This window comes from Nomascus leucogenys, chromosome 11 (genome assembly GCF_006542625.1).
Source record: "Nomascus leucogenys isolate Asia chromosome 11, Asia_NLE_v1, whole genome shotgun sequence".
NCBI classification, from domain to species: Eukaryota; Metazoa; Chordata; class Mammalia; order Primates; family Hylobatidae; genus Nomascus; species Nomascus leucogenys.
This window is the reverse complement of record NC_044391.1, coordinates 40,228,791-40,254,029: the sequence shown is the minus strand read 5'-3', so window position 1 is coordinate 40,254,029 and position 25,239 is coordinate 40,228,791. Positions and strand designations below refer to the sequence as shown.

The 25,239-nt window shown below is 38.1% G+C and overlaps 1 protein-coding gene across 2 annotated transcripts in view; it reads right to left on the bottom strand.

Annotated features, from left to right (window-relative positions):
• Positions 1 to 25,239, bottom strand: part of HDAC9 (histone deacetylase 9) — a 906,822-nt gene that overhangs the window by 194,358 nt on the left and 687,225 nt on the right. Inside the window, exon 18 of one of the 2 annotated variants that reach the window (XM_030822201.1) lies at positions 7,309 to 7,416. In XM_030822201.1, the coding sequence (XP_030678061.1) occupies positions 7,309 to 7,416 (108 nt within the window). Of the gene's footprint in view, positions 1 to 7,238; positions 7,417 to 25,239 lie in introns of those variants that run through there. The other variant, XM_030822187.1, reaches the window with a different exon arrangement.

Below are 25,239 nucleotides of genomic sequence, written 5' to 3'. Positions count from 1 at the left end.
TCACTCTGTCTTCCAGGTTGGAATGAGATGGCACGATCTTGGCTCACTGCAGCTTTGACTTCCCTGGCTCAAGCAATCCTCCCATCTCAGCATCCTGAGTAGCTGGGACAACAGGTACATGCCACCCCACCTGGCTAATTTTTGTATTTTTTGTACAGACAGGGTTTTGCCATATTGTCCAGGCAGATCTCAAACTCCTGAGCTCAAATAATCCACCCACTTCAGCCTCCTTAAGTGCTGGGATTACAGGCATGCACCACCATGCCTTGCCCAAGAAGAAATATAAAACTCAATTAAGAAACTTCAAAGAAAGTATAAATAAATGTAAACATATGCTCAGAAACAAATAGAGTCAATCGTCTAAAAATGTTGATTCTCGTCAAACTCATCTGTAGATTCAAGGCAAAAAAAAACCTCTCATGGAACGTTTCATGCAAAATGACAAGGTGAGTTTAAGCTATACATTTAAGAAAAAAGAAAATGTCAAGATCTAGTGAGGAAGAATAAGAAAGTGAAAAAATTTTTCCTATCAGATAGTCAAGACCTCTTATAAAGTTGAAGTTAATGAGTAGTATGTGGTACTAATTCAGAGATAGGTGAATGGACTAATGGGGTAAAACAGAGCATGTATTAAATTCACCATCATTTTTGAAGGACAGATTTGCTGGACATAGAATACTTGATTGATGGTCTTTTTCTTTCAGCACTTTGATGATGTCATCCCACTGCCTTCTGGCCTACATGGTTTATGATGAGACATAAGTTGTTGATTTTATTGAGGATTTTTAGAGGTGATGAGTTGCTTCTCTCTTGCTGTTTTTAAGATTTTTTACTCATCATTGGATTTCAATGGTTTCATTATGGTGTGTCTAGGTATGGATCTCTGAGTTTATCCTAGTTGGAGCACACTGAGCTTCATGAATATGTAGATTAATGTTTTTATTGAATTTGGGAAATATTCAGCCATAATTTCTTCAAATATTCTTTCTTCCCCTTTCTCTTTTCTTCTCTGAAACTTATTATGCATATGTTGGTACATTTGATCATGTCCTACAGGCCTTTGAAACTCTGTTCATTTTTCTTCATTCTCTTTTCTTCCTGGTCTTCAGACTAGGTATCTTCAGGTTTGCTGACATTTTCATCTGCCTGCTCACATTTCTACTAAGCCCCTCTAGTAAATTTTTCATTTGTTATTGTATTTTTCAAATCCAGAATTTTCTTTGGTTCTTTTATTTTAGCAATGTCTGTGTCTTTATTAATATTCTGTTTATAGAGTCATACATCCTCATATAATCTTTAGACATGGCTTAACTTACTTCTTTAAATTATTAAAAATATCTAGCTTAAAGTTTTTGTCTAGTAAGTCTGACAACTGAGCTAACTCAGGGACAGTTATTATTGACTGATTTGTTTTTCCTCTGTGTGGGGCATTCTTTCTTGTTTCTTTGCTTGTCTCAAACATTTCTGTGGAAAACTGGACATTTTAAACAAAACAGTATGGCAAAACTAGAAATCATATTCTCACCTCTTTCCAGGATTTGTTGTTGTTCCTTTTGTTATTGTCATTTTCTTAGTGACTTTTCTGAAATAGTTGTGTAAAATCTGTGTTCTATGTTTTATGTGCTACTGAAGCCTTTGCATTGTTAGCTTAGTGGTCAGTCAATGATTGGATAAATATATTTCTTTTAATGCTTAAAACCAGTACTCCCCCAGCCTTTGCCGAGGGGCTCTGTGTGGTGTGTGTGTGTGTGTGTGTGTGTGTGTGTGTTAGGGCACATTTTAAATATTTAGCCAGGCAGCTGACAACTCCACCTGGACCTTCACTTCCTGTTTGAACAGAGCCTCAAAATCAGCTTGAGATAAGAGCTTAGGGCATTTTCAGGTCTTTCCTGAGTAGGAACACAAACCTGAGTATATATATAGCCCTATCATACATGTGGCTTTCTAGATCCTTAGGAATCTGGTGTGGCTTTTCATAGACTTATGCACATTCCTCAGTTTTTTCTTTGATGCTTTTGGCTAACCTATTGTTTGCCCCATTGTTATCCACCACCTCAAGCAGCCATAAAGTTAAGTGATCGCCACTAATTTTTCACAACAAATACTTCTAAGAAAAAGGCTTTCACACTATGTGAAAACCTCATGAGGCCAAATAAAGCCTTGCAAGTAAGTTATGCAGGGAAGCACTGGACAGGTCAAATAATAACAATTCTGTAGGATTGAGGCTATGAAGGAGTTCCAATTCCATTATCCACTCCCTTATCTCCCTGTCAGAGGTTGCCAAGTTACTAGTTTATGCTAAGAACGCAAGCTGTGATTTGGTAAGACTACCATGGACCTAGAAAGGGGAAGATGGAAATACGATGAGTTAAAACACCACAAATCTCTCTGTTCTCACCAAGATTCAGCTGGTTTGTTTTTTGAAACATGCTTCCTGAGTTGTTGGAAGACTTTGGTTACTTTCCTGAGTTTCGAAAAATTTCATCCTGACACATTTTGCCCATTTTAACATTGTTTTTATGGAGAAAAGAATTTTTGAACGCTTAGACTGACACTTTGCTGATGTCATTGTGGTAAAATGACTTTGGAATTCCACTTAGCATTACCTCCTGAAATTTATTGTGAGAGTAGCCTAGGAGCTGACTGTTTAACTCTTTGTTATACTCTAGTGAAAGAGCAGCCATGTTCAAGGGTGTTAATATAGCATTATTCAAAAAAGCAAAAACCTGGAAACAACTACAATGTCCTGCAGAAGAATAAATATATAAATTATGGTGCAAAGGGAATATTTTATAGCAATGAAAATGAATTAATCATATATATATATATCCACATGGATAAATCCTCATAATATACCTTGTAGGGGAAACATGCTGAAGAAGAATATATTCGATAAGGTTCCATTTTTATAAAGAAAAAACATGTTTAAAGCTATTAACAAGACGAAAGGAAATTTTTTTTTTTTTTTTTTTTCTGAGACGGAGTCTTACTCTGTCACCCAGGCTGGAGTGCAGCAGTGCAATCTCGGCTCACTGTAACCTCTGCCTCCTGGGTTCAAGCGATTCTCATGTCCCAGCCTCCCACATAGCTGGGATTACAGGCGCCTGCCTCCATACCTGGCTAATTTTTTGTATTTTTAGTGAGCACAGGGTTTTGCCACGTTGGCCAGGCTGGTCTTGAACACTGGACCTCAAGTGATCCACCCGCCTCAGCCTCCCAAAGTGCTGGGATTACAGGCATGAACCACTGCGCAGGGCCATAATTTAAAAAAATATAATAGATTAATGACTGTCTATTTTTAAAATATAGGAATGAGATAAGTACTGAGAGAATTTTAATATTGTGAGCAAAGTTCAATTCTTAAATTGGACGAGGAGTTCGTGGGTATTTATTTTATTATGGTGTTTGTTAGGTAAGAATGTAACTTCTTGTCTTTTTGTATGTGTCAAATGTTTTATAGTAATAAAAAAGATAAAATTTTGCTTACTTAAAATAGTTTTAGCCCCTTTTTTAAATGTATATTTATGCTATCTGTAAAAGAATGTCCTGATAGAGTGGTTGAAAGAAAATAGAGAATTATCAGATTTACATATTTTATTATTTATTAACCTATCTACAGGATCTTAAAAGGTTACTTAACGTCTTTGAGCCAGTATCCTGTACTTACTTCAAGGGTACATTGTGAGAATAATAGTAAATTACATATAAACTGGCTGCCTATAGAAGGCACTCAATGAGTAGCAGTTATTATTAGCAACATGACATCATAATACAAACTCAAACTCATATTCAGTATACACTCAAATTCATCCATCACTCAGATAACCAGGTGTTTAGGATTTTTTTGTTTTTGTTTGTTTTGATAAATATATCTAGAAGCTAAAAGCAATTTTGACTATTTTATGAAGACATGGTAGCATTGTCAAAAGAACATCAAAGTGAACCTTTATATTAAATTTCAATAAGTATGAATCCTTTTTTATTTATGATTACAAAATGTTCACCTTTTAGAGCTATTTCCATGTCTTTGACATACTTTCTAAAATGTCCTATAAAACAATAAAACCATTTTGAGATAATTGTTCTTCCAATTATGATTTCCAATATACCAAACATGCCAACAATTTCAGAATATTTTTGTTCCTTTGTAATAGAATCTGAGAAATAGCCAATTTGAATATCTATAAATTTGAGGAATTCCTTCCTATGTATTTTTTAAAATGTATTGTTTAAAAACTTGGAAAGCCTGAAAGTCCCCATGATTTTCACTGAGCTCCACTGAGCAGGTCTATGCTGTGCCAAAAAATATACCAATTTGCTAATATAGTTTGCTGCACATGTTCTATTTAAGCATTAACATGAAACCCACCCCCTGTGTCTGGTTCATTCTTCTAATTCCTTCAGCTCATCAATATCCCCTGGGGGAAGAAAGGAAAGGACCTATCAAAAGTTAGGAGGTTAGCCATGGTCAAGTTCAGCATCAAACAAAATTTCCAAGTCACACAATTTTTTGTAGCATTTTCTTTTTTTGTGCACATTTCTTATCTTTTAGGTCCTCATCCTCTACGAACTCAGAGACCTCCTCTAGCTAGCTCTCATCTCTCATTTCCACACTATATCCAGGCCCATCATATTTCAAATAAAGCTCTTAATTTTATTCTATTTTCCAAGAAAAATTAGTGCAATCTCATACGATGTGGTATCATAACATGCCAATGTTATTTAATTAAATGTTGATTTACTGGAAGAATGGGATAGAATATGTGAGAACTGAATGTAGATGCAGAAAAATGAATAACAAAATGCTCAAGTCTTTTCTTTTCACGTTTCTTATTACTTACCAGTGTCCTTGAATAAGCTTCCCTATTTTCTTCCAAGTTCTGAATGAATCGAATCCACAAACCATGAGTAATAATGCTCCTGGCCTGCAGGTATATCAGCCCTGTCATATTTGAGTCTGGGACAAGTAGGCACTGGGTAGTCTTTGTGGTTGTTGAATAGCGGTCCACAAACATGGCTGTCTACCTCAGTTACACGTGTTCTTTACTATGGCTCCAAATCATTTGTGAGTTCTACTCTTTCCCCATGGCATCTCTGTAGGCTTACCCAAATTATTAGCAACCCAGGGCTTCAGTCTCTTGACCTGTCAGCATAGTACCAGTGTCTCTGTTATGATTCTGCCTATCTTGGACTTTTACAATGGACTTGGCAATCAGAAAGATAACCCAGCTGCCCAATCTGGAATGTTCATCAAAGCAAATTGAAATTTCAGAATATCTACTGCTTGGTATGCCATAGTGTGTATAATTGAGATTTATATCCACTTTTCATTTGCAAATAGCTCAAAATGCCAGTGCCATGGATGACCTTCAATATTATCAATTCCACCTAGATGATTGTGCAGAACAAAAAATTGAGCCCCAGAAAAGTTACAGATTTGCCACAAATGACACACTATTTAAGTGGCAGAACCTGGACTAACATTTCTTGATTCTTAGGCTGGCTTTTCTTCTTTTTCATTGTTTTGTTTTCTTTTTAAACCATGCCTGCTGATTCCTTAACCAGAGGAAGAGAAGACATTTGTACCAATCCTTGTTCTTAATATAAATACCTGATGTTACTACAGCTGGTGGTCAGCATGCCCATACTATGTGTTGTTGACACATTGTTTGTAACTGGCTATTTTAAATGGATAACTTCCAAACATGGAATTATGTTTTCATTCAACTATCTTCATGCATATATTTGGCAATTCTGCACACAGTGAAGCTAATAATGATGCTTCTGATGACTGAAACATGTGGGCATTCTACTTGAGAAGGTTTCTGAATTATTGCTTAAACTTACACAAACTTAAAACAATTAGAAATTGTGAAAGCTAACACAATAATTATCTTTGTTATCAAAGAGCTGTGCCAGCATAATCTTTAAAATTATAATATTGTGGCCTGGCTGATTTCTGATATTTGGATTCTTTTTAAAATAAGATGTTCAAATTTTCTTTTAAAGTGTTAATGTATTGCAGTAGTGCAAGTACAACACAAGTACTCAAATAGGAAGAATTTTTCCTCAAGTTCTACTGGGAGATAGCCAACACCTCTCCACAGGCTGATTCCTTTCCTCTTTTTATTTGCTCATTTTCAAAAGTAAAGACTGAAGAGTCAGCACCACATTAATGACCCCATATATCCCCTGAGATGAGCAATGTCCTAATACTACTTATGTCAAATATATACAGGCACATCTACTTTTTAAATAGAGCTTACCCTATCAAAATTATATTTCCGTAGGCTCTGACTGTTAAAAACTTCTTGGACAAACGTTGCATTGTGAAGTGCACATTTCTACACTACATTTTTAATCAGAACTGGAAGAGTCCCATGTAATTGAATAAAAATTCACTAGACATAAAGAAAAGTAATCCTAATTACATTTTATCTTGGTTTAACAAAACTCACAGTGCATATGTTATTGGTCATAATATATTTCCCTAAGCCCCACAATTGCTAAAAATACCGAATCAATCACCACCCAGATTGCGTCATGAAGTGTGTGAACTAGTGCATTAAAAGGCCGTGTTAGCACCAACAAAGTTTATTGGGGTAACTGCATTCAAGACGCACATGGCATACCTTTAAATAGCACTGTTAAAATACCAAATAAAATGTCAACGTCTGTCAGGTCTCTGGCTTTTATAAATTGTTTAGACTGGGAAACGCTGGGGTTTGGACATTGTTCTTTTCATATGATGTAGAAAAGAAGAGACCATAAAAAGAAAAGAACAATAAAGCATAGCTCATTTTTTAAGTTCTTTCATGGAAAAACACACTCTGGATCATTACCCTTCTAATCAACAATTTCCTTCTTCCTCCCAGTCCTTCCCGTCTGGTATTTACCTTTCTCTGCCTCCCTCTCTTTGGGTGGTATTCTGAGCTTATACACACTTCTCAGTAATCATATTTTTAAAAGTGCCTCAAAAGAGAATCTCAGGATGGCATGACAGATATGTATATACTAAAGATATTTTTAACCTGAAACATAGCTTTGCTTATTATCTCTATGCTCTTAAATGCACACCGGTGGGCCCTGACTGCAGAGTGTTCTCAGGGAGAAGAAGGCCCTGCAAGCAGGATGAGCTACTCCCTGCCTTCAGATGAGCTATTATCACACCTTAGTGGCCATCTCTACCCTTTTCCTTCTGCCCTTCCTTTTATTACCACACCACCCTCCCCACAATTCCCACACAACAACATCTCTGTTTCAGTTTCTTCTCTGGATTTCCCACACTTAATGCAACCCAGACCTCACCTTCAGCTCTCCTGAGGCCACTTTGGAAGCCAGCTCGATGACACAGCCAACAGCCATGCGTGCAGCACCGGACGAGTGCAGCTCATTCCAAATGGTGTCACTGTCCACCTGAGCAAACAGTCAGCAGAGTCCGAAGACAGAAGAAGAAAGCAAAAGAGAAGGAAGAGATGAAAGGGGTAGAAGGGGAAGAGGTCGTGGGGGAAGAGGGACAGAGAGAGAAAGCAAATCTGTGAGGAAGGGCTGGCAGGGTAACAGCCTATGTACAATAACATTAGTCTTCCGTCTTGGCCAGCTGAAAAGGCCTTCTGGACATGGCTTTGCTTATACTTTTTCTCTACACTGACTTCTCCAATGGAAACACATTCCTGCCATGCCTCACTGCCATTCCCTGTTTAGATTTCTCATTACAAACAGCATTACATAGGCCGGATCTGGCTTAGTTACAGGCCTGCTAGAAACCAGGCCCCAGTAGTAGATAGAGTAAAAACTAAGAGCACTTAGTTATACATAAAAATCGGATTTGCAAGTGCTAGAGGGGGAAAATTCAAATACCTTTCTGACTGCAGGTTTACAGGGAGCCAAAGACAATTATTAGGCAGGTAGCAGCAGCAGTCAGGGAGTAGAAAGTAGCAACCACAAGTCAGGTTCTCCAACTAAATGGAAGGAATGTGTGGTCCTCACACTTAAAACAATAATAGCAAATTGCAAGGAGAAATTTGATGTTCAAAGTATAAGCTTAAGATTTCTAACTTTCAGTATAATTTGTCAGCTTGTTTCAGTTCAAACTGGTATTGTTAAAATTGGATAAGCTAGTAAAATACCTGGTTGCTTACCTACTAGAGAACATTATTATCAAAACAAAGCATGTACCAATATTCTGGATTTCCCTTTATAAAATGCTGTTTACCCTTTTTCATGCATCAGTGAAAACACATAATAATGCATACATGAAAAGAGCAACAATAGTGGTTTATAATTATCATATATGTTATATTTTTAATGTATAAAATACTTCATAACATAAAAAAACAGTATCGGATGGTAGAAGCCTCTAATTTTAGGACACATAAGTTATTTGAAGCACCAGGAAATAGAATACGAAGTTTGTGACTGTAAATAGCAAGACTTCCCAAATAGATCAAAGGGGAGAAATTCTGCATAAAACAAAGCTTTTTTAAAAAAAAAAAAAAAAAGAAAAGAGAATTTAAAAAAAAACAGAATTAAATGCAAGGGGCCTAATCACATGGAACAAATACAATAAATAATAACAACACACATTCACAGTGTAATAAGCAGTTTTCTAAAAATATTCACATGCCTTTTTCTCATGAGGTTCTTACAGACTTAAATACTACCAAGAACAATGAATACATAAATAATAAATGAGAACAGTAAATAAGTATACATAAAAAAAAGAAAATTAAGATCCTATAAACAGCAGTATAGTAGTGAAGTTTCTGGAATCAAACTGGTGGGGTAAAATCATGGCTTCATCATTAAAACCTGAGTGATGTTGGGGAATCAATTAATTAATGGCTCTGTGCCTTGGTTCCTTTATCTGTGAAAATACCAACTTTTTAAAGTACCATCTGCATACGATTTTAGTGAGGATTAAATGAGTAAGTGGTAAGCAAAAGCTAGCTACTACCATTTCAGCTACTGTTATACCTGTTTTGGACAGCCTGGCACATAGTAGAGGCCTATGTGTTGATTGAATGAGTACACCGTGGCTTAGAGAGGCTATTCTGAAGACCGCAGGACCCTCACACAGAACTCTGACCCTGTCAGCACATGCCTTTCCATCACCCTCCTGAAGAAACCCATGCTTTCTAGGAGCCAGCATCCCCTATCATAGTCGATACCATCATGGTCTACACTGTCAGCTAAAGAGTGAAGGAATCATTGAAATGGACAGTGAGACCTAATCATTTGCCCTCTCAATTGGAAGTTTTATTATTTTACTGAACCAATATAAATAAGTAGTTGTTTAAGCTTCGTGTAGCTATATTCTTAAGGAAGATGACTGCACAAGTTGAAAAATAAAAACCATTATTTGCCATGCATTATATAGGTTTTAGTCAGTTTTCCCACCACTACAGAGCTACTAGTACCAAAGAAAAGCCTGCATTAATCAGAATTTAAGTTACTGGGGAAGCAAGCAAAAAAATAAAATAAATAAATTCTAAAAGATGTATTCGGTGACTCAAGAACCATGTAAAATTCCTAACCCCTTTTTACTCAATTTTGGAGTACATCATAAGCTTTGTTTCTTTATTTCTTAAAGCAGTAGAAAATTTCCTTCCAAAAAATTATAAATACTGAACTTCATTAGAAAAACATTCCAGCAGCAGAGTGCTGTCTCTTTGACCATACTAAAGGGCATTAGGTAGCCACAAATACCTTTGTGTGATATCCATATGCCTGTCCATACCTTTCTATCTGCCTAAGATGTTTGTGATGTTAATTTGGTGTCTAAACTTCTACTAATAATGGTAGTTTTGTTTTAATTCAGTTAACATTCATTGAGTACCTACTGTGAGTTGCTGGGTGGGGGTTACTTTTATAATAAAACTATGTTTACTGATCATAAAGTATGTTGAACACATAGGTATCCAGGGGATGATTGATATTTTGACTTATAACCAATATTTGGGCTTATCCCTAAAGAAGTTCTCTTCAGGAATCTATGGGATTTATCATGCATTAATTTACTTATATTTAAACAAAAACAATATTTATCTCAATACTACCTCAACCTATGTTTTACTTACATTTAGTTTATAACTAAATGGTAATGGTCAAGTTTTGTGGATATAATCTGTTCATAAATGGGTAATTGTACTTAATTCTGAATTTACAAACAGGTTTGTCTTTGTCAATTCAGGTTGCTATAACAAAATACCAAGGGGTAGGTAGCTTAAACAAAATAAATTTTATTTCTCACAATTCTGGAGGCTTTGAAGTTCAAGATCAAGGTGCCAACCGATTTGGTGACTGGTGAGGATTCTCCTCTGGCTTGCAGATGGCCACCTTTCTGCTACATCTTCACATGGCCTTTCCTTGTACTAAGGTTCCTGTTCATGTAAGGATATCAGTCCTACTGGATTAGCACACACTACCCTTATGACCTAATTTAATCTTAATTACTTTCTAAAGGTAGTCAAATATAATCAGATTAGCAATTTGAGCTTCAGTACATAAATTTTGAGGGCACACTCTTCAGTTCATAGTAAGATTAAATCCCAAAAGCTTGTTCATAAGTCAAATTACAAGCATACTTTCTTAAGGCATGATGTTCTAAATGGGGTTCAGGGCCAAATTAGCTGCCAAAAGCTCCCCACATGTATTTTCCATGTTACAGTTTCATAAGAACTTCAGTGATAAAACAGGATGCATAACTCATGAATTCTGCTATAATCTGTGTCACTAGAAGAACATCCATATCCACTTTCCAATATTCTCAATGGTAAAAAGTATTTTTCCTCCCTCTATGTCCCTCTCATTGGTTGGCAATCTCTCCAGCCAATTTCCCTATATTAGTGATAGCATCAAGAAGGCCACTTCCTTAAGAGAGCTCTGATTTCAACTGCTGAAGAACATCTTGATAGTAGGAAAAAACTCTGGGTAAGGGAAAACAGTAGAGTTCATCAACTGATAGTGGTTCCTTGCATAGAATAAGATATTTTGGAGCTGAAGGGGAAGAAAAAGGGGAAAGAAGGATTTGCTTGGAATGGATACAGATATGCAGGATTAAGGGGCTGAAATGGCAATGCAATAATGATGAAAGTAGAGACCAGAAGGGTTTGGAACTATAAGAAGACAGGCACCCTCACATTTGGAAGTTGAAGGACAGTGGCATAAAGTTGGCTCTGGAAATGGAAAAATAATGCAAGACATAATAGATGAGGCTGGAAAGGAAAGAAATGACAGTGGAGCAGGGAGCCACCCTGAGCACAGTGGCCTACTACTAAGGTCTTGCTAAAGTTGAGAAGACATGCAAGGCAAATTCTTAAAAATAGAACTACTATATTCTGAAAAAATATGCTTTGTCATTTTTCTTTCCATGCACATAAATTCTCCTTTGTCTCTCCAACAACTTATTCTTTTTCCCAGTGAGAGAGAGAAAGGGAGAAAGAGAGAGAGAGAGACTGTGTGTGTGTGTGTGTGTGTGCATTAAGGAGTAATAGTACATGAGCTGAAAGGGAGATTAGGATGGATATAGAAGAAAGGTAAACAAAATGATGATCAAAATAGGATTTTCCTTCAATATACCTAAAAATACAGATTTTGTGGTGAGAGATGATATTTTCCCAAATTCCTTTACATATCAAGAACTGAACCCGGTTGTCTCAGATCATGGTCCTGTGTTAGTGATAGCATTGAGAGAATATGATTATTTCTTCTCTGAATGATTCACAGTAGAGACCCCTTCTACCTGTGACAACCAGACATGCTTGTTGATTAGGGTACATATAGAATACATTGAGTGGAAGGAAAACCTAAAATCCATCTCTTCTGGTCCTGACAGACTGGAGAAAGCTGGACTCAAGGGGTGCGGCACAAACAAGGAACACAGAAAGCGACATGTGAGCAAACGAGAGAGAAAAATGTTTCAGGTAAGTTGACAAAATGGTCGGTGAGCCTTCACTTTGGTTGATATTTGGGTCTTTTTTTTTTTTTTTCAGACATAGTCTCGCTCTGTCATCCAGGCTGGAATGCAGTAGCTTAATCTTGGCTCACTGCAACCTCTGCTTCCTGGGTTCAAGACATTCTTCCGCCTCAGCCTCCCAAGTAGGTGGGATTTCAGGCACCCGCCACCACACCGAGTTAATTTTTGTATTTTTAGTAGAGATGGGGTTTCACCATGTTGGCCAGCCTAGTCTTGAACTCCTGACCTCAAGTGATCTGTCCGCCTCAGCCTCCCAAAGTGCTGGGATTACAGGTGTGAACCACCCCATTCAGCCAATATTTGGGACTTTTTGAAGTCATGTCTACACTAAACTGTGGGTACCACATAATAAAGTCTGCAGAGTGGTGTGAAAACTAATGGAAGATTAGACTACAGCATTCCTGAGATGCTCTTGGTTCCCGTATAGTGCAGCTGGAAGCCTCAAGTTCTCACCATCCTCCAAGAGGTATGACATGGGAGAACCTTTGAAATGGTTTAACAATAGATGGAGCCAAATGGAGTCCACAGAGGGGTTCAGAGGAACCCCAGTACCAATGTGAGCCAAAGGGAGGCTACTGGAGCCCGGGAACCCTGCCAAGCTCCAGGTGGCAGAGAAGTCAGTAATCGGGAGTTAATCTGCTGCCGACCTCAGCTTCAACTTCTGGGAGATCAGGAAGAGTCAGGTGGTGCAGAGAGGTTGCCATGGAACCCTGAGTGTTCAGAGGACAGCAAGAGGATCCAGGTACCCCTTCAGCTCTCCATCCCTCCCTCAGGTGCCCAAATGCCATCTTCGAAGAGGAATCTGAGAGGCTAAGCAATTACCTAAAGACATTAAGTCCAATAACAAGGTGATCTTGAACAGACAGTTTTTCTAAACTGAAAGGAAGTTATTCAAACTGGAAGAGGCTGATAGATTATTAATTGTAGAGAGGATCACTATAATTGGGAGAAAAAAGAAACAACATATTCATCACACATCTGAGGGAGCATGGGAAATATTGTGTCCCATTTATTTCCAAGGTCAGGAATTTATTTTGCCAAATGGCAGGGGTAAAAATCTAGCCAGGATTCTGTGCAGAAGTCTCTAAGGATGTGCTGTACACACGGGCTAGTGAGGTTTAATTGTATTTTACAGCATGGCAATATCTAAAGATTCCTACCTTCAGATTCCTCTGGAAACTTTACCAAGCCTTGCTTTATGTGCCATTCTAAAAACAGTATGTTTTTAACTTTCAAATGTTTCTAATGATGTAACTAGTGTACAAAGCATGAAGGCAGCTTTAGTAGTCTGCTGAGAAATAGGTCCACAGAGGCCTTGTTTTATTGCCGGAATTAAAGTCTATCAGTCTTGAAAGAGGCGTCCCAAAGTTCAACTCACTTTATAAATATGTAGGAGGATCTGGACCTAACACACATCCAAAACTGGGGTTGAGAAGTGTAAGTGAAGCTATTCCACAGAAAGTCTTTCTGTGTGAGGAAGCAAACACACTTAGTGAGATAGGGTAGAACCCCGCTTTAGGGTGAGAGTCAGAGGAGCTTGGCCAATAAGAAAGATTTAGTCATCAGAGGAGGAGGCACAATCTGAAGTAGCACGGAGTCTCACTGAGATTCTCTCTCAGCCCACACTCCCAGAGTCCTGTCTATTTAATAGGGTAGAAAGGGGTTGAGAAACACAGAAGATTGTAAGTAACTAAAATAGGCAAAACATTTTAAACGCTCTAAAAACATGAGAATTAAGTAGAACACTTTGGTATCAATTTGAAAAATTATGACCTTAAAAGAGGAAAGGAAGCACATTTTCTGTTTCTCTATAAACCTCAGAGAATCCTGAACACTTGACAATGTGAAGACCCCAGAATATCGGTAATGTGCATCAGCAGGGGCCAGCAGAACTCACTGGTAACAAAGAAAGAAAAGACGAGGAAGGAAGGAAGGAAGAAAAAGAAGGAAGAAAAGAAAGAAAGAGAGAAAAAAGAAAAGGAAGGAAAGAAAGAAAGCCAGACTCAAGAGGTGCAACAGAAACAGAGGACACATAAAGTGATATGTGAGCAAAAAGAAAAGGAAGGAAGGGAGGAAGGGAGGAATGGAGGAAAGAAGGAGGGAAGAAAGGAAGGAGGGAGGGAGGGAGGGAAGGAAGGAAGGAAGGAACGAAGGAAGGAAGGAAGGAAGGAAGGAAGCCATACCCAACAGGTGTGACAGAAACAGGGGACACAGAAAGTGTATGTGAGCAAAAAGTACATGAGAGAGAGGAAGGAAGGAAGGAAGGAAGGAAGGAAGGAAGGAAGGAAGGAAGGAAGGAAGGAAGGGGCGATGGGGAAAAACATCTTGCAGTCAGAAGCATATGGTACTATTCACATTAGGCATTATCTGAAGCTCCTAAAATAATTAGGAAGATGCTCTCTCTATGGAAGCATGGAGGAACTGCAAGAGGATAGAGTTAGGGCCGGTAAAGCGCTAGTTATATATCTATTTATTAAAACTTAGCTACTAAATAATGCTGTTCACATTTTAAAGAAGAATAACATGTTGCAATCTCTTTTACTAGTGGTGATCCAGAATAAGGGATAAAAAGGATGAGTGCTGAGTTAAACATAACTTAGGGAACATGAATAGCACAAACATGATCTCATATACTCAGTCATAGCAGAATGCAATTCAGAAAATACATAGAGAAAGTAATAAAAAACTAAAATTTAACAGTCCACGTTTTCAGTTTTATTATATATTTCCCTACTCTATAAAGTCATTTTCTTTTTATTTAGAAATAATAATGACAATAACAATAATATCGTCTAGCAATTATTGAGTATTTACTAAGATCCAGGCACTGTGCAAACCATTAATGCAGATGCTATTATTAAGCAGTTTTATATATGAAATTCAGAGGTTATTCAGCTAGTAATTAGAGAAGGTAGAAAAAGAACTGAGAAAAGTATGAGCTGTTTACCCATAGTAATTTTTATGCTAGTAAAATCAAAATCCAAAAAGTAAAATAAATAATAAAATTATATTTTAAAAAACAGATTCTAATCATATATGTATAAAGAGTTTTCTAATTAAATAAATTAGCTAAGACCTGCAAGAATGCTTTTTCTTTCAAGGTATTGAAACCCTACCCTGTTAAAAGTGCTACAATATTTTTTAAAAATCAAATGTTTCAAGTGGTACCTAGAAGAGTTGAGCTTTTCTTGAGTGTTGTGATGTGTCTGCTATTATGGTAGAGCAGTGGTTCTCAATGAAAGTGATTTTGTGTCTAAGGGGTCATTTGGCACTTTCCGGAGACATTTTTTGTTGTCATGACTGAGTAAGGGAGGTGTGCTACTGGCTTCTAGTGCATAGAGCCAGGAATGCCACCACGCATCCTACGATGCATGTTTTTTTTTTTTTTTTTTTTGGTATACAACCAAAAACAACTTTAATCAATGTCCTTTCCATGAATTTGTCCAAATAATTCTGTCTACTGAACAGAATCAATGCTGTTATATATTTATTTTTAAGCATTGTTCTGCCCTTGGTTTCTTAAGTGCCACAAATGTTAGTGACAGAACCAGTAAAAACTCTTCATAGTTCTTCCCATTCCTTTGCTTCATTCTCACCTTAGCATTCCTTAATACACCAAAGGAAAGGACTGCAATTTTATTTAATGATTTCAAAAAGAGATAATTATATAATATCATTGGCAAAATAGAGGGTCAAGGAACATCATATAATTTATGAGTTTATACAAAACACACACATGCACGCACAAACACACACACACAAGCAATTGCTACCTATTAAAAGCCAAGTTTTTGAGAAATTGTTGTTCATGAGAATGTTGGGTTCATACTATACACGTGGCAGGCTGGGAGTACATGGAAAGTCTGCTGCCTTTGAGTGGCCATGATTCATTCTGTTAAGTGAAAAATATGTGGGCACTGATTCTGAGTAACCCACCCTTCTAATTGTTCACTATCTTTGAAACAGATTCTGAGCAGCTGAGAGATGGGTATAACATTTCAAAACCATTGTTTACACCATTTCTTTATTCCACTGTGAGTTAAGAACATGAATTAAAATGATAAAAACCCATGACCACCTCAGGATTTTGCAAGAACATAAAGATGCTTCCTGAGTGCTCTCCTATCCAGAAGCCTCTGTGCTTCTGCAAATGTCTGGGGCAAGCACCTAGTGGCCTTCAGTTTTTCTTTGTCCTCTTATTGTTCACACTGAGAGCAATAGCAGCAACCTTCTCTTCTAAAATGCCTCCTCGGATTTGAATCAGGAATAAATTAAATGTTTACTAGGTTGTAAAAAAAAAAAATTCTTGAGCTAGCTTTTGGTGGTGTGTGCCTACAGACCCAGCTACTCAGAAAGATGAGCCGGGAGGATCACTTGAGTCCAGAAGTTTGAGGCCAGTCTGGGTAACAAGGTGAGACATGAAAGAAAAGAGAAGAAAAGGAGAGGAGAGGAGAGGATTTCCTTGGTGTTAAAGGGATTAATTGTCTTATATATATAGGAATCAAGTAGTGTCCATGAGTCCACAGACAGAGACAAAGAACCAAAAAATAATAATAATAATAATACCCGGAAAGGCTCAAATATAGAAGGGGCACAAATTAGGGCTAAAGAAGTAGCCATGTGTTCAAATGACACCGAAAGCCACAATGGCGACATAGACATAATGTCAGGTAACTGGGGATGAGGGACAGGCTCTCTGGTTGGAACTATGGTTGACTGGAGTGTTTGTGTCCCAGCTGAAAGGACAATGGCTACACAGTTCCAAACAATTTTTGTCTTAAGGAAATGATAGCATGGTATTTATTAGTAGCCCTAAATATTGTATTCTTAGGTGCAATTTTTCTATCTTAAATATTGACAATAATTCACTTAAAAATCCCCAGGCAGGCTAAGAGAAATCTATGTATGTGTTGAATATGGCTTCTGGCCTGGCAGTGCATAACTTCTGCTACCCAGGGTGATTTATTTTTACACAAAGTTTGAAAATTCTAAAGCAGGGAAGGCAAAAAAAAAAAAAAAGTCTCAGCAGAACTAGTTGAGTTGATTCCTTGTGTGGTAACCATCAAAGCTTAATTCAAGGAGGTTTCTCAGGGCAGTGCCCTGGGAGAATAGAAGTCCTCTAACTCTTACAGAGGTGTGTTACTGAAGGATTCCAGCCTCTGCCTGAGGACAAGGCCAGGCATGATCTGTTGAATCTAATAAAAAATAAGTGAAGTTTTTATGTTCTATGTCTTTCGTATCTCACTTTTGGTAATTTGTATTTATTGCCTCATATAAAAGTATTTCTTCACAACAGATAGGAAATGAAATGTAAGTAAACAAAACCTTGCCCCTTACCACATAATAATTTGAGAAGCATTAACTTCATAGAGAAATGATTTTCTTTGCAAACTGTTTAAAGAAATAGTTCAATTTGGATAAAAGGATAGAAAGAAAAGGTGAAGCCAGAAGTAAAATTAGAATGTTTTAGGAATTTTTATAATAAGTTACACCTATCAAGACAAATTGTACCAAGAGAGAATTACTACCAATAATTTGTCTGAGTCATACACTAATATTTGGTACCTACAGACTGGTATAAACCCAGGATTTGGAGAAATTGTTAGGCTTTAAATATACTTTTAAACAGATATTAAAAGGAAGCAAGCTTTGGGCAAATCCTCCTCTACTTTATCCTTTTCTTTTAGGTGGTAGCATTGGCAAGGACATCATCGACATTTGGTGCAATGACACCTTGTCTATTTTGTTACCTTAGCGTTAGAGACCTTGTAAACCAGCAGTTCCACTTGCAAACTATTCAAACATGGGCCAGTTCATTCACTGATCCAAGACCTAAGAAAAATGGAGATAATACTCCTTCCTCATAGGATTATTGTTAGCATTCAACTGGTCAATACATATAAAGTGCTTAACACAGCACAAGACAATGCTGGAAGCAGTAAACTCTGAGTCAATGGTAACTAAGAAAAAAGAAATCCCTGCATTTTGTTTCTAACATTACTTTCTATTTAGCAGCACACCAAAGGACAAAAATCATCTGTGATAATGCTGGAAGCCAGGAACTACCTCCAATCAGAAAGCTACATGTTCTCTAGCCACATATGGATCTAGTTCAACTGCAGTTTCCTGAATGAATGTGGGTCTTTGCAGGCTTTTCCAAGCACATCCAGCATAGCTCAATCATTGGAACCTGAAACAAAGCTAATGCTCTGAAAAGCCGCACATGATAGAAATTAAGCTACCTGTCCTGAAAGTGGATGTGAAGGTATTTAAAATGGGAAGGGAATGACTTAAAAGAAAAGGAATTTAGGCACAGTCTCCTTTGTATAATCTAAATGCAGCCTGTTGCTTCCTTGTGGAAATATTCCCAGAGTTAAATATACTATTGTGCCCATTAACAAAACAGGTTTCATATGCACTGTGCATGTTTAATGTGGTACACTATCCTTCCTCAGATGCCTTGAACATTTCACCCTGAAATTTGGGAAATGAAACTCTCCACCCAATTCTGAGCAGTTTAGTAAGCTCTTGCTGCTACGTTATGCTGATGCTAGGGCCACAGGGCATTTTCTGAATAATTGGGTTTAAGCTTAAATAATGATCAGATGCCCCTAGAAACCTACTGACAGACACCAGACTCAACAAAGAAACAGAGGTTTTTCATTGCAGTATTGATTCTGTGCCATTTTAGCATGTTGTATTAAAGCTAAACTGCAAAATAAAATAAAAATCATTTTAACTTCTGCACTGTGTCAGATAAAGTGTATTTTTTAAATGAATCATCTACTGTGGACCAAATATTTCTGCAAACAGCATCTTGATTTGGTAACTTAAAAATTATCTAATTTCATCTTCTAATGCCAAATTTCTTTTTGTGTTTGCTTTGGGAAACAAAATAATTACCTTTTCCCACCTAAGCGGTATTTGATAAGCTCAGCATTTTCCTATCCTTGATCCTTTACAATTAGGGCTGAAGCTGACGATTCCAGTAGATATTTTGGTTTTGGAAATGGTAAGAAAACGGGTGTGAGTTGCGAGGTTCCAAGAAAAAGAAAATCCTAATTTATTAGTAGAGTCACAGGAAGAGGTAATAAAGTCAAATCTATTGCCCAAAGAAAGCAAAAAGTAAGTATCTTTGGTCAGTATTTAAAGAACAGCATAGTGGGTAAGATTGGGGCACCTACTAGGTGCTGGACCCTATTAAGCACTTTACAAACACTACCAATTTAATTCCTCATGAGAGCTTTATAAAAGTATTGTTAGTCGCCTTTACAAAAGAGTAAACTGAGCTGTAAAGAGGTTAAGTAACTTGACCAACGTTACATATTTGATGAGATGAAGAGCTGGGGTTTCAACCAAAGCCAACCCTGGACATTAATATCGCTATGGACTGAATTGTGTTTCCTCAAAATTCATATATTGAAGTCCTGAACCCAATGTGACCGTATTCAGCAATAAGTCCTTTGAAAAGGTAATTAAGGTTAAATGAGATCATAAGGGTGGGTCCCTAATACAAAATGACTGATGTCCTTATAAGAAGAGAAAGAGACAGCAGGGATGTGCGTGAACAGAGAAAAGCTATGTGAGGACACAATGAGAAGAAGTGCATCCAAAGACCCAGGAGAGAGGCCTTAGGAGAAATCAAATCTGCCAACATTTTGATATTGAACTTCTAGGCTCCAGAACTGTGAGAAAATTAATACTTGTTGCTTAAGCCACCCAATCTGTGGTATTGTGTTACAACAGCCCTAGCTAGCCAAATACAGATGTGAACTTTAAAAACATATTCTGTGTTGTTTATTCTTTAGAACACGATGGGCTAGTGCAAGCGTCATAGGCCTAGGGTTATGGGTGTCTCTCTTTACTGCTCTGTCTTTAAGGTCTGACACATAATAGATGCTTAACAAATTTTGTCGAGTGAATGAATTAACGGATGAGAACAAAAGAATCCTATAGTGATACCGTTCTTTGCAGGGCTTTACTGTGGCTAAACTATCTAAACTACAAACACCACCCCTGTTTGGATCCTGCAATACATCCATGATGTAGTGATGACTGCTTCTCTCATCTTCAGTCAGCACCATGTTTAGCCTCCCAGCTCTTGCTTGCCAGCATTCAGTGCTTCCTTTCGTGCATCATCCTACAATGATGCTTCTTCACTGAATCATCCACCAACATCTGTGATGTCCCCAGTGCCCTGGATCTCTGTTGTCATGCATCACCCCTGTCTCTCACAGAAGCTTCCCCACTCACTATTTTCCCAAGAGAGACAGACTGCCTAAGACTTAAGTCAACAAAAGATCCCCAGTGACAAGCTAATGGCAGCCTGCTATCTGATCTCTCAAGAAAAATGAATTTTGTAAAAAGCTGTTTTAAATTTGGATAAAGTACTATCACACAGTAATGACACATTTGATCCCCAGAGAAGACAATAAATCACATTTCATTTATCACCTTATTTCATAGGTGAAGGAACTGAGGCCCAGTCATTTCAATGATTTGTGAGTTCATGGTCTTACAGGATCTTACCACTCAAAATGTGATCCACGGATGAGCAGCAATGCCATCCCTGAGTACTATGAGAAATGCAGAATCTCAGCTTGCATTTGGTCCTGCTGAATTGGAATCTGCACTTTAGAGTTGAAAAAGCGCTTTTGGAGCAGTAACAATGTAAAGATTTGAATCCAGATTCTGGAGTTCCTAAATGAAGGCTCTCTGCCTAGATGCTTAATCACTGGGACTCATGAAAACAATGTCCTCCCTCCCTTTATTTGTCTCCCTGCAGTGCCTTGATTCTAATGGTAGACTATTAGCTGGATAGGTAGGTCAGGTGAGACCTCAGGGTTGCAGGGCTTTGGAGAACCTTTAAATCAGGGAGTCTGTTTACCCTCTGCAGACCTGAATCTACTCAAGGTGACCCCACAGGGTGGTGCAGTGCTCATTACCACATATAGCTGCCAGTGATAACCTACATTATCACATTTGATCCTCACAATAATACCATGTGGGAGCCTTGCTTAGCCCTATTTCCTCGATAAAGAAAGTGAGTCTCAGATAAGTGAAATAATAATTAACAGAGACTTTGCATTGCTGGTTTCTCAGACTCAGGCTGGGCAGAAGGATACTTCTCCTAAAATCATAAAATGATTCCAAGCAGTTTTGTGGACACTTAGTGTCAACACTTCAAAACTTCTAGAGCCCTCTCTAATTCTGGGTGACTGTCCCTTTTCTCTTCCTGTGGGATAATAATGAGAATCATCATTCTGGTCTGAGAACCTCTGATATTCTTTATTGCATTCTTTTTCAATCAGCTCTGAGGCTGTAATAATGGGTGTTTTCCCTTCTCCCTTGTGATACAACATGCCAACTCCTTGAATGTATATATTCATTTCATGTTAGATGTTCTGCAGAAACCCTGAGAGTCTTGAAATGGAGCTGGGATGGATTTATGATAACAATGGGTGGGTGAACCCACATGCATTCTCTCTTTTGTTCAACACTGGAAGGAAGACGTGAATGACAGCCCATTCCTTTGGGATCACTTGTAGGTTATAATGCCCACACCTTAGCTTCTTTAGTCATGGTGAGATGAAAAAGAAACAGAGCAGCTACAGGGAAGACGTTCAGATTCCAAGTAAAGCCATGGATATGATGAATGAATACTGTGACTGATATTCCATATGGAAAGAAGGTGTGAACTATTAATGTGACAGCTGGAGGAGAAAAGGGGCATGCCGTGTGCATTAATGTTCTACCACAAACCATCTCCCGGTATGATCAACTGCTTTCTGGCAGCTCCATTGACCTTGCATGTGCAATTTCTAGTCACTCTTTATCTTCAGAAAAATCTCCCTTTTGCTATTTACTTGCCAGTAACAAGAATAAGGAGAGGAATATGTTTGCTCTGGCAAAAGGGCTACATCTTGAGACTCTAAGGATCCTTACTTAAGATCCGGGAGACTCATAGATTTACCAAGTAATATATGGATTCCTGCGAGTTACGTGGCCAGTAAAGGCCAGTAAAGGAATTTGAGAGTCCCTATTGTTATCCAATTTCAGTGAACTGCTGGTCAGTTCTACCAAGACTGAGTTAGAGACAGAGCCAAGAAATACCATTTTAGTACTTTCCTACTGTTTCTTCATTTAATCTGATGTCCACACTGTGTAAAGGGTACTTCAAAATATGCCAATCTTTTTATTCACTGGACAGTGCACATTAGAGCCTCATTCCTACAGAGTGCAGCTTAATAAAATTAACTCTGACTCAGTAGGTGTGTGAAATGAGATTCTCTCTATCTCATCCCACAGTGGTTTGGTCCAAGGATAGAGATTTTCAGTGTTCTAGTTAAGGTTGAAATACTGTGTATAGCTGTGTAATTTTTTTTTTTTACCCAAAATTGATGATGTTTGAGTGCATGGATTTAATACTTCATAGGAATTTCAATAAAAAAGAGAAGGCTCTTGGCAAAAATAGCAATTGTTTTTTTCTTATGGCTAGGGCTATTCTCACTTGGGAAAGGAGTGTTGACAATCATATGAGGTTGAAATTATGGTGAGTTGTGCTGTGTGTGCATAGTATTGCGGTTAAAAGCTTGGGAGTCAGGCCCTCTCTACTCCACGGCCTACTAATTCTATGACCTGAACAAGTTACTCACATCTCTGAGCCTTTGTTTCCTTTTCTGTAGAATAGGAAACCTCAATTGCATCTTTAGCAATAAAACCTCTGGGATTATTTGGGGTTTAAAAGAGATTGAGGCAGGTTATCATTGGAAGGTTTGTGTAAAGAATGGCTAGTCTCTGCTGTGAGGCTGTGAATCAGCCCTCTTGGTTCTTTGAGAATAAGGAGGGTATGTTTTACAGGATTCTCTATTGCCCAGCCTAATCTAGGGCACCTTACCTGTCCCTTTACTTGATGGATAATCCCATCATTAAGGTCGATTCTCTGAATACCACTGGGGTCAAAGCCGAGAATTATTATTTTGCTAAAATGGTAAAAGCATAATCCTAAAAAATTTAGCCAAGTTTTTTTTCTTGCTTCTATTCATTTAATATTGAGGATGCTGAGGATCAGAAACTGATTACCAATAGTAAAAATATCCTGGAATTCAGACTTTTATCTCTCTTGCACTATATAAATACAACACGAAATTGGGCATATGGAAATTGAGACGTCATCATTATTTGGTCCATTCTATGCACCAACACAATGGGACCAACAAATCAGTTACCCCAAATCTCACAGTTCAGATATAAATCAGGATGGACCAGCCAGAGCAACTGAGGCCATAATGTGACAATGTCATTCAAGAAGACACTAAAATGCACAAGGAAAAAAACCCACTTGTAAAGGTCATGCAAATGTCAAGACATTTTTATTAGATTTGAAAATGGGCAGGTGTTGGAGTACTGTATATAATTTGCAGCTGCCCAATTTAAAAAGAAAAGCACGTCCACATAACATTCCAGGGACTTGGAACCCCAAAGCATACAGTGCTGCTAAGATCTGGAACTACCCAGAGAGATATCTTACAGCCCAGGGCCTGCTGTTGAGTCCCAGATCTTTGAGTGCCTGGGTAAGTGTGCCCCGACCCCCAACCTTCTCCATACCTCCATAGCCAGCTCTGAAGAGAAATGTCAAGATCTCAGGATGTGCCTAGAAATTCAACTTGCCCTCTCATCATCTATTGCCACACCTCAATCCAGTTATCAGAAGGAAGACCAGAAGCTCTATGTGTTCTGAATAGAACAACCCTACCTCTAGACACCCAGATCTTGACCAGTGAGAGTGAGATGGGGTCCCCAAACTGTGAGCAGTCTTGGCAAACCTCCTCTCCACCTCCTGAACTTCCCTTGCTTCCCCACCACTCTGCTTTGCACCCTCAGTATGGATCTCATTATTCTCTGTACCCCTCTTTAAGTCAGTCACCACAAGAAACCGGTGCTCCCAGGTCACCCCTCACCTGTCTATTCTAATATCCAAAAAGCAACACTTCTCATTAACCACTAGCTCTCTGCCCCAACCCTACAAGACTCCACACCCCTTCCTTGCTTCCTTTTCTCTACAGCATTCATCATCATCACAAACATGCACATATATTTAAAGTCATTCATTCTTGCTTATTTGTCTCCTCAACTGGAATATAAGTTCCAGTAGGATAAAACATTTTCTGTTTTGTTCAGTACTGTATTTGCAGTTCCGGGCACACAATAAGCATTCAATAAACATTTGCTGTATAAATAAATTACTAAATAAGTGAGCAAATGAATTCTGCCCCAAGTTGTGAAAATTGGAAATTGTGAGTATAGTAACTGCAGAAGCACAGAGAATAGTCTGCACCAGTGAGCACTGGTCTTTGAATTTCTTTCACATTTGCTATTAATGGAGTTGTGGATTGATGCTGGATACTGCGCTTCCTAGCTCTTGGAATGAGAATTTGCCAGGCACAGTGGCTCAGGCCTGTAACCCTAGCAGTTTAGGAGGCCAAGGTGGCAGGATTTCTTGAGGCAGGGAGTTTGAGACTAGCCAGAGCAACATAGTGAGACCATATATCTACAAAAAAAAAAAAAAAAAAAGAAAGAAAGCCAAATATGCATGGTGGTGTGCACCTGTGTTCCTAGCTCCTAGCTCTTAACAAAGCTCAAGCAAGAGGATCTTTGGAGCCCAGGAGGTTGAGGCTGCAATGAGCTGTGATTGTGTCACTGTACTCCTGCCTGAGCAACAGAGCAAGACCCTGTCTCAAAGAAACAAACAAAAAATTGGATGCCTCCATCAAAGAAAGCTGAGACAAAGAGGCCATCTCATAGAACTGTTTCATGAGACAACTGAATTTGAATCTTGTTCAACTGAGTATGGATATTCTGATTATCTTCTGTCCTTAGTCCTATGAACTCCCAGGCCTTTCCTACCAGAGCTGACAATTACAAATAGAAGAAAATCAATGCAGAGTCTAAGTGATAAGTATGATAAGATACATGAGTGGGAATTGAAAAGAAAAAAAAACACAACATAAGAAAAAACGTGAGTCTACATGTTGCTTCACACTTAGCACATAGGATGGTACATACTTGGCACATAGGACAGTACATGTTTATTTAATAATGAATGAATGGATGGTAAATTGTCTTTAGAGGCAATAGATTAAGGAGAGAAAAGTAATCTATTTAGCAGCAAAGAATTTCACTACTTGTAGGTCTTGGTTTTTATTCCTTAAATGGTCACATTTCAAAATGATACAAGTCATTTTGAGAAGTGCTTACAGATT